At 38.3% G+C, this 16,879-nt stretch overlaps 1 protein-coding gene across 25 annotated transcripts in view; it reads left to right on the top strand.

Annotated features, from left to right (window-relative positions):
- Positions 1-16,879, top strand: part of DLG2 (discs large MAGUK scaffold protein 2) — a 994,028-nt gene that overhangs the window by 446,989 nt on the left and 530,160 nt on the right. For all 25 annotated transcript variants that reach the window (XM_048939920.1, XM_048939896.1, XM_048940083.1 and 22 more), the window contains one exon: positions 14,204-14,365. In XM_048939920.1, coding sequence (XP_048795877.1) covers positions 14,204-14,365 — 162 coding nt within the window. The remainder of the gene's footprint in view (positions 1-14,203; positions 14,366-16,879) is intronic.

The raw sequence follows: 16,879 nt of genomic DNA, 5'->3' as shown, positions 1-16,879 counted from the left end.
CTAGTACAGCTTAGTAATATATACCCAAAGCGCAGATGCTCTCTTTATGTCAGGGACAGGTAAACTCTGATAGCAGGTAGAGAAAGAAAGACTGTTGGACAGTGTAGACATCTGACCCGATTCCAAGTGCTTGTTGAACACTTAGAATCATAGAATGGCTTGGATTGGAAGGCAGCTCAAAGATCACCAAGCTGCTGCATGCAGGGCCATCAACCTCCTCATTTAATACTAGACCAGGCTGCCTGTGATCTTGACCAGACTTGCAAATGATCAGCACCAATATGACAAAGTTAGTGAGCCTGGAAGAACTCAAGAACTTTCAATTTGTACACAATAAACTCAATAATTAAAACATCTTTCTACAACAATTAAATACAATTTATTTGGAATAGAAAATATGATTCCAACAAACTACTGCAGTGGTTTTGAGAAAAGGTTTTTTGTTAATGCTATATACTTTTGGGGTCTGATTCTTTAATCATTTTAAGAGATAAATTTTATTGAATTTTGTTGTATAAAACAGTGAGGTAGAAAGTGAAGGAAATGCACAGTGATTCTGTGACAATTTGTTGGAAAGTTCAAGAAGATAAACTGTTAAGATCCTATGTTTTTTTTTTTTTTTTTTTTTTTTGTTATAATATTTATTTTTTAAAATTGAGGACAATCAGTACAAAAGTGAGATATCATCCTACATTTGTTTAGAGCGCATCCCATAGCAGTAGCTAATCATCTGTAAAAGAACCTCTTCAAAACATTTCCTGTTGCACCATTTAATCATGATTATCTTGGTTAAGAAAAGTTAATAAGGCCACAATTTTAATAAGCTAATAATGCTGAAAAGCATCTATGAGAACATGGACTTATAGGACCAAAATATTACTGGCAACAGGGATTTGACTAAAGCTATGTTCATCATTGCATCTAATAGTTTGTATAGAAGCCAGGGAAATTAGATGGTGTTGTTCTTCTCAAGGGAGCTGCACAAAATCCAGGCTAATTTTTATACCACCTGGAGATCATCAGTTTTCAAAAATACAGATGTATATTCACAACAAGTTATGGCAATTCCCACACAGGCAGTTTTCACTTTGGTTTAGTCACATAGCAATTAGGAGAAATGCCAAGTCACTACACTGAAAAATAAACACACCTCCCAAAGGGAGGCACTTCTGGTTGAGGTTCCACTGCCAATATCTTGGCTTTTGAGTAGTTCATGGCAAGCGTGCGGTGCCGCTGAAAGGCAGCCCACCCCTTCCTGAGCAGCAGAGATGGGATCAAATCACACAAAGAGGTGTGTTTTCCTTGGTGTGGATAGACTCATTCACACAGTTGTGATTAATGTTTGCAGAACTCTGCTCATGCAGAGAAGTTTTATAAATGTAAAATGTGTTTTTCACCCTCCATACATGATAGCTTGATGTGAATAATGTTTTATATATAGGCACTGACTTTTAGATAAGTGATCCAAATGCAACAAAGGTCAACAACAAGTTAAAGTCATGCTCGCTTTCTCATTGTCGAGATAAAAATGAGCTGCAGCTACCAGTTTGGTTCCCTGAGAGTATTTCTTTTCCTCAGCAGACAATCACAGCCCCAGCCTCAATATATTGTTTTCCGTGTTGCATTATCAGCTGAGTAGCAGAGGATTGACAGAAAATTGAGAGTGACTCGTCTGCTCTTGCATGAGATTTGGTTTATGCACAGAAAAAGATGGTAATTTTACAGAAGAACTTTCATTTCATGGGCTTTACAATGCTACTGCATCAGAAAATGTGAAGAGAAAATGTGCATATCTTAGATTATCCATCTAATACTTAGACAAATACTAAAAAAAGGTGGAAAATGAAAAATCAAATATCTCTAAATAGGCCATATTCCCTACAGAATTTGCAGATTTGAAGATTTGGACTGCTCCTTGTAGAAATTTCTGGAGAATATTTATTTATATAATTCATCAATCCATTTGTTGGATCAGGACTTAAAAATCCTCTCTGCCTAATAATAAAACTGCTGTGTCTAGACCGAGCTATTTGCTTGGGATTGTCTGTGAGTTTTGTTTTGGGTATTATTTTATAATAATGTCTTTCATTTCTAAGTTAACCATGCCTCATGATTGCCTCATGATCTGGGCTGAATCTAATTTTAACCAGGATGGGTTTTGCTTTGTCCTCATTTTCTAGTAATTAAGAACAACAGAAAATGTACCATGACATTGTTATTCAGCTGACAGTCATTTATGCATCCTTCCTGAAAGCTAGTTGTTAAGACCAAATAAGTTTAGATTTTATCTTCTTTATGATATTTCATACAAGATACTCCCCTCAGTTGAAGTTTAAAAAAAAAAATAAAAATCTGTTACAATTTCTAGCCTTTTTCAAATAGGGTTCTCAGTGAATACAGTTGGGAATTAACCTTTTAATTAAGCTAGTGTTATTGCAAAGAAGGATGGCTTTGAACATTGGTAAGGTCAGTCTGCAAGGAATAAATGTTTTTGCTTCAGAGGTAACTTTGTTAACTTCTAAATCATTCAACCTTCTGTCTTCCTCTGGTTTCTAAAACTATAAAAACTACCCAAAAAATCACCAAGGGAAAAGGAGAAAAATTACCAAAGACCAAAGGTAGACAACATGACAGAGACACAATCAAGCAGTAGCTTTCAAAAACCATACATTGACATATCCAGGTTAAGAAATGTAGAATCCTGATTTTCAAGAAAATCCAGTGAACTGGTAACAAATCCAGATTACTGTCTGTTTCCCAGATAGTCTTCAATGCCACATCATATGAATTGGAATTTTTATAGAATTTTTAAGCTGTGTAATACTTTTCATTATTTAGTAACCCTGCCTGCTGCACACTGCAACATGATACAAAACAAGTGTCTGATCATGTCAGCATGGACTTCAGCTTGTTTTCATTTAAAACGTGAGAACAGTAGAAAACTAAGAAAAAAAAAATTTCCTGATTTTCCATTAGATGTATGGAATGAAACTGCAACTTTAACAACTTTAGAAGAATCAATCTACATACAGTAAAGTAATTACTGGTTGATTTTCACATTCATGTTCAGACATGGAAAAATGCCTACCTGCTCAAACAAGAGATAGACAAACTTTATTCTATAGATAGACTTACTCCAGATGTCCCTTCGTTTTCTTGCAGTTTTGTCAGCTACCTTCAGTTCTACACATCATGACCAACTCGTTGCCTTGGTGTGGTGTAAGCTCTATGAAATTTGAAAAACTAAAGGAGGCTGTAGATCCAGTAGATTTGAGTGGCCCTTCAAAAAATATCACTAAAATACATTTATTAGTTTGCATTTAAATACCATTCATAGAGATGGTAATATGATGTTCCCTCCTACTCACTGAAGGTAAGGTAGGGCTAAAGGAGTGGTGAATTTGCATTCATTTCCTCTGTGAGACCCAAGTCTTTAAGTGCATGACATTTTCCATTACAGAAAACTGAGCACACCCACATGTAGTGCAATTTAATGGGATACAATCTTGCTGCCCAGCTCCTGACTTGAGAGTAGTTTTACCTCTGTGTGCTGCCATCAGGTCAGAGAGCTGAATGAAGTCCCCCTGTGACTACTTAAAGCTCACAATTGGGAGCCTGACCAATAGTGGAGAGGTGGAAAACCAGAAATACTGATTTTGGCATTAACCTCACTGAAGCAAATATTCTTTTGATCCTAGTCTGGCTTTGTATTTCCCTGCATTCTGGTTATAGTAACTGCTATTTTGCAGGCTTGCTCCTTAAACAGGGCTTTATTAAATTTTCTGAAGGTGCAAATAATTTTGCCACAATTATTCTGTACCAAAAATCTGTGAAAGCATAGAGATCCAAAGATCCAAAGCTGCTTTCTCAGTAAGTGCCCTGCTTCTTGCTCTGACTCTTACGGGTGTCAAACACATGCAGATTCACCTGACACAAATAGGCTTTCTACTGAACACCCAGTTACAATGTACTCAAGTCAGCTTTTTAGTTATTAAAAATGAATAGCCTTTAAGAGAAGGGATGGATAAAAAACAGTACAAAACTCAAATATTTCAGGTTTGTAATAACTTTTCAAGAACAAAGATTGCTTCTTTTCAAAATGATTTTATCTTCAGAAGAAGTAATGCTCTGGTTTCATCAGAGTGATAACGAGATTATTTTCCAAGTTTATGTACATAGAACATTTTTATTTTTATTTATGAAGACCCAGTTTTCCATAGACATTGAAAAAAATCAGTATTTGTTTCTACACAAGCATCACAGCATAAGAAGCAGGAATGCTATTAAAGCTTATGGGTTTTTTATGTGTTCAAACAATGTGTTCAAAGACCAATTAAGAGATGGCAACTTTAAGCATTGAGAATTAGGAAATGCAAGAATAAAGAGGATCCAGGCAACTTTCTATGGCCCTTTGTGGCCATATATTGCAATGTAGTACTACAATATAACTCAAATATATTCTAATTGCATGGTTATTTTATTATATATGTTTTCACACGCTTCATTTAGTGAGGTGGAGGGTTATTTACATGGCATTTCACATTCAAAATATATCTGTGTTCATTATTTAATGCACACAGATCAAACTGCTCTCTTTACAGAATTATTAATTTTCTAATTGATTTTCCTTTTACACTGAGCCTGACCATAGTATGCAAGTAGATCATAAATATTAATGAGTTTATTTTCACAATATCCCAGTGTGATTAGCACTTTTAACTCCTTAGAGAAAAAAGTTCTGAGATCAAATGAGTCCACTAGTTCCTGTATCCTGCTTGCAACATCAAGAATGAAATTCATCTCTTATCCTAAATCCTAAGCTGTTTTCAGTCCAGGTTAGAAAAAGGGGAAATAAAAAAAGTGACTTCAGTGAATAGTCTTTTATAAATGCACATGCAATATTCTGATGCTTCAAATATTAGCAAGCGAGACTGTCTGACCTGTTTAAACTGGAAGTTTAAGTTTCAGGTGGCCAACATCAGCTGATGTAAATTCCACCTAACACTGACTTACTGGAGCATGCAGGATTATACAGGTTTGTTTTTTTTAATTTCAACCCTGACGCTTCCAAATTTCAGCTGAAGGTGCTGATGTTCAGCACTTCTGCAAATAATGGTCATCTCCCGAGGCCTTTCAAAAGTGAGTGTATCTCATTTCCACACCTGCAGAAAGCTTGGTTTATGTGAATTGCTTAACAAATTTGTGGCAAAAAGCATTGATAGAAAGAGTTGTCTATGACAGCATTTGTCTACGTTAGCCTGAGAGCATCCTTTTTTCTCATATAGCCTTGGTCCATAATTTTCTCATTTGCGTAAGAAATGATTCTGGCAGCCTACAGGTGCACAATTCCTATTCCCAAAGGGATGTCTTGTCTGCACAACATGATAGGGCTAATGAGGAAATCATACAGCCAACTGCAGGAAACCTGCTCTAGTGGGGAACTGGGCTTGGTGATCTCCAGAAGTCCCTTCTAACCCCTACTATTCTGTGACTCTGTGGTACTTTTCTTGCTATGGAGTACTTTACTTTGCAGTGTTATCTTTATTTTAATGTATGCAAGCCATAATTTAAGAAAAGCAGAGTCTAGCTTTGACTTAGCCCTAGGACTGCATAAATAGCAAAGCTATCAGTGGAAATGTTTATACTCAGTCTTGGAATTGTGAGCAGAGGTGGGACCAAAATTTGAAATGACTCTCTGCAGCCTTGGATCAAGTTTACACAACTTAGCTGGGGGCAGGACCACTGCCTGCAGAGCCACAGGCTTCTCCTACTTCAGTAGTAACTGCTGGGAGCAACTTTTGCTAATTGAATGAGATGAGATAAACACTTCCCCTAGAGGTGTCACTGGTGTTTTTGAGCAACAAAGCAGTGCAGATGCTAGAATTCTCTCTTTCCTGGTTTTTCTAACTTAGCTCTGATATTCATCCCCATTTGCTCCAGTCCCTGTTGAAATGACTTTTCCTCCTCTTTCCTGAGAAAATATCAAGTTCAGCCTTCCTTGATTTTGCCGTTACATACTATAGATCTCAGCTTATTTTAACATGGACATGTTAAGCTTTTTGTTTTGGGTTACATATATATCTGTGAAAAGGAAGTTAAGGACTAGGGATGACAATTTGAAATTTCGTTTTCTTACCAGTACTGTTATCTCAACAAATCACACTACTCCTCTTTGTCTTTTTATTCCTGCTCCATTGTTTTGTTCTATACTAATGCTGATGAACCTTGATATGAGGCTGGGACCTCAGTAAGTGCATAATTCAGCTTCAAGCAAACCTGTAAAAGGGCCAAATCTTGACTAAACAGGTCAGCGTAAGTGAACAGGATGGGTGAACAGGATGAGAGGGGAGATGAATGCATGAGATGCAGTTAGTGGATAATCTTGGTTTCCCTTTGCAGTAATTCAGTTGGTGGTGTGCTGTTGAAAGAGGGTCAGAAGAGCATTGAGAAATTACATAATTTAAATGCGTAGTTATAACTTTAAATAAATGCGTAGATATATGTATAACAGATCACTTGCATAATTTTATTCACTATAACTGGATAACTGTGAAGTCACTAGCAGTGTGTAGTAGGAAGAGGAGCCTAATGTTCTGTATAAATTCAGCTAAGTAGGGCACCCAGGTGTGAAGACTGGGAGAGGGCTTCTGCTGCAAAACACAAAGGATGTATGGTGTAGTGTGCTGGGCAGAGATGGACTAAAATAAAATCTTTATCTTTGGTAGAGAAAACAGGAAGGGCAAGCAATTGGGCAGTATTCATATATTATCTATTTATTAGATTACACGATTACTTTGTTATCTTCTGATATAAAAGCGGGGTGTTTTGCTGTGCTGCATTTCCACCACAGGCATAACCCTCTGAGAAAATTACACTGTAACTGGTAGCATTTACCTTCTCTCCCTCTTCATTTGCTTTGTAGTAACCTCAGCACAGCTGCCCCATGGCAGAAGCCATGCTCCAAGAGAGGAATTTGTGAGGGTCAGTGTTTCCACGCTGGGGAGTGAAGCAGCAGAGCTGAGGGGATTAGGGACTGGGAAGGGAGACATAGCGCATATAGGGCTGCACAGGAAGCTATAGGGGGAGAGGAATAATAGAATCAACAAGGTTGGAGAATACCTCCAAGATCATGTAATCCAACCACTTACCTACCACCAGTATTTTCCCAGGAAACCATGTACCTTAGTACAAAATCTAAGCATTTCCTGAACACCTCTAGGGACAGTGAATCCACCACCTCCCTGGGCAGCCTGTGCCAGTTCCACACCACTCTTCAGAGAAGAAATTTTTACTAATATTTCTGATACAAGCCAGGATGCCATCAGCCTTCTTGGCCACCCTGGCACATTCTTGGCTCACGTTCAGCCCAGAAGTGGAGCCCAGAGGAGGAGCTAAGGACGCATGAGGACTTCTGTAGTCTCCTGTAGTACTTCTATACAGACACAACAGAAAAGGAGTGTTTTGAAAGGAAGAGTTGAAAACAATGGAAAGAGGTATGCAAGTGATGTTATTAACAGGACAAAGGGTGAAGAAGTGGCTACAGCTTGATGCTGACCAACCGTATGGTTTCACCCACGTCTTTCCTTTGATTCAGCTTAGTCCAGCTAATACTGATTGTTTATCTATTTTTATTTTTTATTTTTGAAGGTTTACTAATTTCTATAGTCTGCTGCCACATTCATCATGTAATACTAGCAAAGCCACCCTCTTAGAATGTCTTTTTTTATACTGGTGTTTCAAGTTAAAAATCTATTTTAAATTACTGGATAGCAACTAGCAACCTCCAGAGGGCTAAACTGATGCTGTTAACAAGTCCAAATGTGATGCAGCATATGGAGCTGAATACCTCATGGTACAGATTTGCATGCAGGCGGTTTTAATTAGGATTTAGAATTCCTTCAGGAATGCAGCATTCTGGGCTAGCCTCACTCTTGTCAATACACTGTGTTTTTGTTCATGCTGAAGTGTTCAAAAACCAATAGGGTCCTCATTTCTTTTTTTATTTTTGAGGATTATATGAATTGCTACATTTTTCCCTAGTTGCCCGCTTTATGTATGCTGGTGTAACCGGTATCTATGTGCTTACTAAAAAATTTTGTAGTCTTTTTCTAATGTTTTACCAGGTCAGTTCAAAATAAATATAATCTGAAGCTTTTTAACATTGCAGAATTCGATTTTTTTCCTTGCAATACTTCATAGCTGCAGGAACATGCTGTAACTCGATGGTTTTGTGCCATCTTGTGAGCAGAAGATGAAACTGCGTCTAGCCAGTACAAGAAAGGGGTACTTTCGTTAATATTCATTTCATTTCCACAAAGAAAAGTAAAATTATTTCAAGATTAAATATATATACATATATGTGACAATACTGTAAAAAATGCTCTACTCTGCATTTTACCTGTATTTTTAGTGAATGCATTTTACGTATACTGGGCAAGCACCTCCTTATTTCAGTAAATTGAGAGAGTAAATAATGTTTGTTTGGTTGGTTTTTTTTTTTTTTCATTTTTTTTTTTTCTCCCAAATAAATGAACTTCTTGGTGTACAAAGTAGAAAAGCCATGCAGGCTCTCAGTGTTCACTGCTGACAGAATTCCTTCCATGAAACAATCTGGTTCTTACAGAAAGCCTCTTGTCTTCTAAAAATCACTACTTGTTTCTTAGAGATAACACAATATAAACTGAACACAGCACTGCTAGCCATTACATTAGTGCAAAGAAAAACCTAATTTCTGACCTTAGAAATTCTGCTGTCTCCTGAAGCATGGCAGGGAGGTTGGGGGGGAGAACACTAAAAGAAAATTACACTGGCAGTGACCAACCTATAATTGCGTTATTATTAGTAGTAATTATTATTATTAACATCACTGTAGACGCACGATGTCTTGAGCTTAGAAGAGCAGAATGGAAAAACTCCTTAGTTTTCTCATGGCTTAATTGATTATTCTTGTGACCTTGAGCAAGCTGTTTTAATTCTGTGCCTAATTTTTCCCACCTTTAGATGATGCACATGCTTTTTTTCAACAGGATATTATCAGACTTGACTACCACTTGTAAAGCTCTTCAGGCTTCTTGGATGAAAGGTATTGCTGTGAGACAGTGACAAGCTTGTTAGAAATCTACTTGATAAGCAAAAGAGCAAGTCATTCACAATAAGCATAATTATTCAAAGATTTGAGCTTCTTAATCTACTTCCACAGTCTTGGCAAGCAGATCGTGATTTCTTCCATTTTATGTAATGAGAAGAGTATTTTTTTTTCCCTTTTTACTCTATAGATTGATTGCAAATATTCAGAATTCAAGCTGTGTTGCTCATCTGCAATCAGTTGAATGAGTAACGTTATTTCTACTCATGATTGGATGAATGCCCAAGGACTTGTGTGTGCAAATCATAAAGTTTGTTTTCTCAAGATACTCATCTGTATGACATTGAAATTTGTTGCCTCTGAAGAGCAAAGCCAGTAAAATTCAACTCATCAAAGACCACTGAAATTTCTGATCACAAAAGCAAGACAAAGGGGTGCTGACATTTTTTAGTGGGTCTCCATGGATTGAACTTTTATCTAAATGCACCAAATCCTACATCAAATGTTTTTAGCTTTTGCCTGTAGCTAAGAATGTGAACCAATTTAGAGTATTGAATTCTGGACCTAATATTGTGCAGAAGGGGACTGTTGCTTTACCTGCTCAAAGGTAGTTTTCAATAAGTGTTCCTGCAGATGACTAGAGATGGGGTATTTCAAAGCAACTCAAATCCTGGGTTGAGGGAAGAGGCAAGTGAGGAAGGGATGAGGAGAAGGTTGCATGCATTGTTTAGCCCCAGTAGGGTGACTGAATCTTTAAGGGGTCATTGTACCCAGCAGAAATTTTTCTGCAAAAATTACTTTTGCGGTGATCTCCAAATTATGTGGGTTATATGAAGGCCTGCCACTTCTAAGATGTGCAGGTCTGACCCATCCTGAGGCTGGCTGTAAAACTTCAATAGGATTTGAGACTTAAAGTGCTGATGCTTAAGAACTAAAACGTAGTACTGCTATTGTTTCCTTTGGCAAAACTTACTGTTCTGACTAAAACAAAATCTTCCTGATTAACTGGCTTTAAAGGGAGATAGGATCCACTCATGAAAGGTCTACCACTTCATACTATGTTGCAGCATCTTTTTCCATTTCTGACATCTATCAGCTGTATCTATAATAATGCTTCAGCTGAGTGAAGACACATCAAAATTTTACCTTGATTCATTCATCTTTATATCTTACAGATGTCAGAGTACTTTCCTGTAGGTTGAGAGCCTCTCTAGACCAATATTCCCTGGCTGCTTTTAGTTTATAGGATGTTATAGAGCCTTGTGACTGCTGTAATAAACTTTGCTTTCTTTTGCAGCTCTCATTGCTAGCAGAAGTAATGTGTAATGTTTTGATGTGATCCATCCATATGAAGAGCAGGGACACGTGCCTTTGAATGGCAACTTTAATAGGATCATGTTCAGCTTAGAGCACAGATCAGTTTGAGTTGATCTAAAATGAAGCTTTTTGTTTGCACTTTCTGTGAAGCAAAACTACCTGAAAAGAGTACTTAGGACTTTTGTAAAAGAAAATCCTCTTCAGCCCTAACTAGAATGACGTCTTCCCAAAGAGCTTCATTCACTGGCAGTCTAACAAATGGAGCTCTATTTCCATTCAGGTGCTTTAATTTGGCTATTATAATTTGTTACTGATAGTGTCTTTTTTTCTTTTTTCTGGAGAGTTGACTTTGCTCACATTTAAGGGTTTTGACCATTCACCTCTGCTGGATTCACATCTTCAGTCCTGTTTAGCTGACATCTACCTGACAAACACAGCCTTAGGAATGTTCCTTTAGACAGTACAGTGTGAGGAGCAGCGATGCTGCAATAACCTCACATTTTAGAGAGAATGATCACATAAAAAAAGCACGTTCGTATTAAAAATTCACAGCAGCACACTCTACTCCCCCATTATAGGTAATTACAGAGGATTTTAAATATCTGATGCTACTTGGCAGCGTACAATACTCTGTCAGCAGCAGGCACTGATTTGTAATTTAATTATCATAAGACATCCACCTGTTCTTTTGTCAAATGAAGAGTAGCGCTTCCGTGCAATCATGACTTTCCCTCCAGAAATTTGAATTAACCCTTACAGAAAGCTCAGTTTCTAGGGAACTGGGTAACTTCAAGTACATTTACTGAAATCCATTAGTACAGGATAATGTAGACACATGAGGCATTCGTGCAGGAGAATCTCAGCTCTGGTTTGGTATTTTCAGCCTTATGTTCTGAGAAACTTTCCTTACCCCTGGCTTTTTGCTGTGTCAAGCTGATTTGGTTCACTGCTGAAGGCATTTCAGTGAGGAGATGATGTGGGAGGACAGATGCATGACAATCAATGAGTTTGGTGCTAAGAACATGATGCAAACATGTAACAGGATTGACCCAGAAATGCTCTAGGCTTCTACCTTATGAGTAATGGGAATGCTGGCCTCAGGATGGGAGGGAGATAAAGACAAGTAGAGAAGTGTCATTCTGTTCTGTAAACTTTCCAGTTTATGGCAAATGAACTTGGATGTTATCTAATTTGTTGTGGAAATACACAGTTATCAGACAAAATTATAGACTTCAATTAGAAAGTATATGATTTCAATGAAAGGTCTACAGAAAGTGTTCTGCTTTTCAGGAGCACAGAGCTTATGGTCATCTAATCTACTCTGGAACTCGTCTCTCATTTATAACGTGCACACTGCAGTGTGGTGATGGGAAAAGGTCTTACTGATGGACATGAAGAAATGTTCTCTCTTTAATTCCACCTTATGCTGCTTTTTGTGCTGTTAAGCTGAGTGAATGATCCAGCCAAGTATCCTCAGGGCTTCAGCCACTGCTGTCGTGCCTGTTTGGAAAGTGGTTGCAGGACATTTTCATTTTTGTCATTTCCCAATAAGATGGGATGAGTCTGGTGTTCTGCAGCTCTTTCTCAAAACCACCTTTTAGCAAATGACTCACTTTAGAGAGGATGTCTCTGAGTAGTAGTCTTTTTTGGAAAGAGTACTTGCTGGATTCAAAATATAATGGACTGCTTGGGGCTTAAGTGATTTGTGTGCCAAGACTTTAATGGAACATTGGTTGGAATGCTGTCTATTAGGCTGATGGCTTCTTGCCCGAAGAATACGTTTCTGGTGCCAGTCATTTTGTAGATTCACTAATTACGTTATCTGAAAAGTAAGTATGTAAAGGGTTGCAGGTATATCCCAGAAAGAAAAAAGAGAATCAATCATGTCACATGGGTATTTGAAAAATAATTGGCAAATGCTTCCATATATCAAGGTGAAAGCAGGAATAAACCAGGAGGATTTCCTTTGGAAAGATAAGTAAATGAAGCACCAGGGCCTGGTGCTCCAAGTGAGTGGCAGGAACAGCAGAGAATTCCGCTTTGCAAAGTCTTTATGGGCATACCTGAAGTTGAAACAACATTGTTTTCCTGTTTGAACATTCAAATAAGTCTTAGATTTTGTCTTTTCCATAGCCTTTGATTCCACACATTGCAATGTTTGAGTACATACCTTTCAAATGAAAGCATTTACAGTTACACTAAACAACACTATGAGCACAAGAAAGATGCAGAACTGTTAAGTTGGTCCAGAGAAGGGCCATAAGGATGACTGACCAAGGGGCTGGTCCACCTCTCCTATGAAGAAAGGCTGAGGGAGGTGGATTTGTTTAGCCTGGAGAAGAGAAATTACCCGTTCTGTAGTTTTATCCCTCAAAACTGCTGTACGTGCATTGGGTATAAAAGGCAAGGTTTGGGAAGATGGGGGCTGCAGGGTTGGGCTTTGTGAGAAGAGGAAGGTTCTGCCCCAGTCCAGATTCAGCCATTAGCAATACAGAATAACCCAAGGTGGAAGAAACCCACAGTCGATTCCACAGCAGGCCCACTCATGGCTGAGCCTGTTATCTGAGGGGAAGGTGCCCTGTGAAAAGGAGTCTGAGGTCTGGCAATCTAATTTGATTTTGAGGGTTACAGTTACATCCTTCATGTTCTGGTCAAGCTGCTCATTTCTCTCTTTCTTCTGTTACTTTCCTGTGGAAAGGGAAGTTAAAACACCTCACAACACAATTAGTCTGCAGGGTCAGGGGAAATGTTTTCAATGGGAAATAAGTTTCACCTGCCCATGGCTCTGTAGAAATGCGTGTGTGCTCTTCTTTATCCATGGAAATGCATTGCAAAATCCATGGCAAAATGGAAAATAACTCAAGTATTTTGTTCAGAAAAGCTACAAAAGTGCAGTTATTATTGTGAGGGTGTGAAGAGTGTGAGAAGGCTCTACAGCTCAGCAGAGCAACATAACATTGTTGTCAGTACTGGCCCATGCCAGAATGTGCTCTCAGATGTCTATGTGAAGATAGCAAGTCTACTGTATCCATGTGACGATGTGAGGGCTGCTCTGAAAGTAATGCCTCCTGTTTTATTATGTTGGCCCATGACACTGAAGGTGAATGATGGGAGTAGAAGCTGAATCTCCCCATGAGTATTCCCTTACATTTTGTTGCCCTGTGGCAGATGGCAGCAGAGGGGAAGCCTGACTAAAAGACATTCTGACATGGAAGTGTGTGAAGCCAAGGTATCAAATTCTTCCATGCAGAAAAAATGGCAAAGTGTGGAACTGAATTCCTTCATGTAGAAAAAATGGCACCCATTGACATTTGACAGTGCTTGCTGAACATTTATGGAGATCAAACAGTGTATGTGAGCACAACGAGGTGGTGGGTGGTGTGTCTCAGCAATGGTGACAACAGTGGCTTACCTTTGCTTGTGCAGATTTTTACTAGTGCAACATGCAGACACTTGTTCATCACTGGCAAAACAAAACAAAACAAAACATAGCTAATAGTGGTTACTATATTGAAAAATAGCGTTTTGTAGCTGAGAAGTGGCTCTATCAAATAGTGTTATTGTACTCTTTGTGTCTGTTGTAGTTTCAGTGGAAAGAAATAGAAGGCATTACTTTTGGTGCAAGGGCATCTCTCACTGATGAAATGTTAAATAAAGAATTAAGTATTCTTTCTAGAACAGATTAGAAAACCCAAGAGTTATATTAATGTCCGATAGCTTATCCAGTGTCTGATATTTACATTAACACATAGCCATTGCTTCCTGAAAACTTATTTCTCCCTGCTTATCATTTTTTTCTAGAAATACCGTTATCAAGATGAGGATGTTCCACATGATCATACTTTGCCTCGATTGACCCATGAAGTGAGAGGCCCAGAGCTCGTTCATGTGTCAGAGAAGAACTTATCTCAAATAGAGAATGTCCATGGATATGTCTTACAGTCGCACATTTCTCCTTTGAAGGTAGGATCAGTGTTTGCTGTTGCTTTGACTCTCCAGTATGAGAAAATGTATAATATGAAGGCCCCTGAGAACCTTATCTTGTTGTGCAAACAGCTAAACTGTGTTTTGGAATGTACTGGTTAGATTTGATTGTCCCGTGTCTGGATTTTGAGGCTGTATTGGGATAGGTGATGGTCTATCTGGCAAAGCTTGTATTGAGATGTGAGATTTTTGCTTGAGGAAAAATCACTCCTGGCAAATGAGCCTTCTTTTCTTACACTGAAAAAGAATAACGTATGTTCTCAATGCTACCATGATTTTCTAACAGAAGGATTTCCTTCCTGATTGTCCTCATAAATTGGGAAAAAAAAAAAAAAAAAAAAAAAAGTGCCATTTGATGGAATCCTGTTTTTTCCATCTCTCAAAGTGATATAGTTATATCAAGTCATATAGTTACATCAAAGTCATAAGATGTGAAATGAAAAGGGAACTCATTTGTCACCTTTCAGATCTACTGCTCAAACATTTGCTGCTTTCTGTGGGTTTTGTTACCATTCCGAGTGATGTACAGACACCTTTCTGTCAATGAAAGCAGCTATTTACAGGGATTTTGTGTGTGCGTGTCTGCGTATGATGTTCTCTGACACATTTGACTGGGCAAAATGTTTATGGTGAACCTGAATATTAACCAAAAATAATTCAATTTTGGAAAATTTTGCTCTTTTGCAACAGTTTGAAGAAGTTCCTGAAACTCCTTTAGTAAAAGGAGCACAATAGTATTCTTATTGGTTGTTCTTTTCTTTCTGCCCAGAAAAGGGAGGAAAAAAAGTGAAGTATTTTTAATAGTGGTGGTGATGTTCTGGGTAATGGATTTGTTCAGGCTGTTAACTAAGAAGCCAACAAGGCAGACAGGTTTTACACATTCCAGTGCCAAAAGGCTATGAAATGGTCATTGCTTGTCCAGTAGAGTGATTACATTGTTGTGGCAAGTGAAAACAAATATTTACTATTAAAGACTGATGTGAATTCATCTGGCATTCATTGAGCCTTCGTGGAATAACCAACTGAAACAATTTTTTCCTGATGGCCTTGTTATTTCTTTGTGTAGTTTTTATACGTAGTTTGCCTTTTCATGCTTTAGAAGAATTCCACATTGCCTACCTAACTTCCACTGTAGAAATCATCAGTGTTGTATTTCTTTATGCAGAAGTAGGTGAATTCGGTTATTTGCAAAGGATGACCTCCATTTAACTTCAGTGTAATCTCAAGGGAAAACAGCAGACTAAAAGAATTCTTGCCTGCAAGAGAGACATCCCTACTCTATTTGAGGTGAAGAGTATTCAGAGATATCTGCAGATCCAGAGATATCTATTGTCTTCAATGGGCCCCAGTGTAATCACTTCTGCAATAGTAGGATGTTGTTTTCAATAGTTGCTTCCAGATGTGTAGACGAAAAGCAGTGAAGTGTTTCCTTTAGGAATTCATTATGTCCTGCAAGTTCTTCACTGAGTGGGAGGATTTCTGTCTTTGGCTCTGTCCCTTTCCCATCTTTCCCTCAGACCCACATTGGATGTAATGTCTCATGTCTGCCACTTAGTCCAAATTTAGGAATTGATCTCTTCAGATGGTTTTGAAGTTTCTGCTTTTTCTTGTGCAGTCTTTTACCCTTGTCTTTTACCCTTCAGAAAAGAATTAGCTCTGGAGGCTGAAGTAAATCCATGACATTGTGGTACCCTGCCTGTCTGAAATATCCACTTTGGATTCACTTTTGTTTCTGATGTTCAACAGTAATTCCCATTCAAAAGATTTGTGTTAATTAAAAAAATTTCTGCATATTTGAGAAATACCATTCAAAACTCTCTAAAACCCAATCAGAATAGGTTATTGGATTTTTTTAGACTATGGATTTTTCACCCTATTCCTAAATGCTCTTCAGTATTCCACTTTCTTCACAGCAGTATTCTTCACAACATGGCTGCACTGAATAATAACTTAAATCTGGGGCACGCTGCCTCTCAACTCGTAGTGTGCCCTCCCAGGGAAAATGCCTGGAATTTACATATTTTGCTCTCTTGTGTGAAATATGGAACTGCTGAAATCCTACTTGGAGGATATAGAACAAATGCTGAAGTCAAAATACAGCTTGTCTGCGCTGGTTTTATGACTGAGAAGACACTGGCATTTGGAGTAGGATAAAACTGTCAGGAAACTCCAATGAGAGCTATCTGCATTGGAAAGGCTGACTGGTTCTGCCTCTGTTTTCTGGATACAGGTCAGGACATTTACTGCAAAGTGAATCTGTGTGTAAATCAGAGTCATAACTTTTTACTGAGAGGGATCCCATACTCCTGTGTCACTAAGACTGTCAGCCTGACCCAGCCTGCAAGCGTGTCGCATGGGCAGGGGGATGGCACTCTGATTCAGTGGGGTTAAAATGACTTACCTGTGTTTCACATTGGGATCTGCAGCAGCACGCTGCACCTCTCAACAAATTTCTGAGGCGGTCTTTTGTGCTCTGCAAAGAGCCCTGATGAC

The sequence above is a fragment of the Lagopus muta genome, chromosome 1 (assembly GCF_023343835.1).
Source record: "Lagopus muta isolate bLagMut1 chromosome 1, bLagMut1 primary, whole genome shotgun sequence".
Classification (NCBI taxonomy): domain Eukaryota; kingdom Metazoa; phylum Chordata; class Aves; order Galliformes; family Phasianidae; genus Lagopus; species Lagopus muta.
The sequence above is the reverse complement of the archived record's forward strand: the minus strand, read 5'-3'. Positions and strand labels throughout refer to the sequence as shown.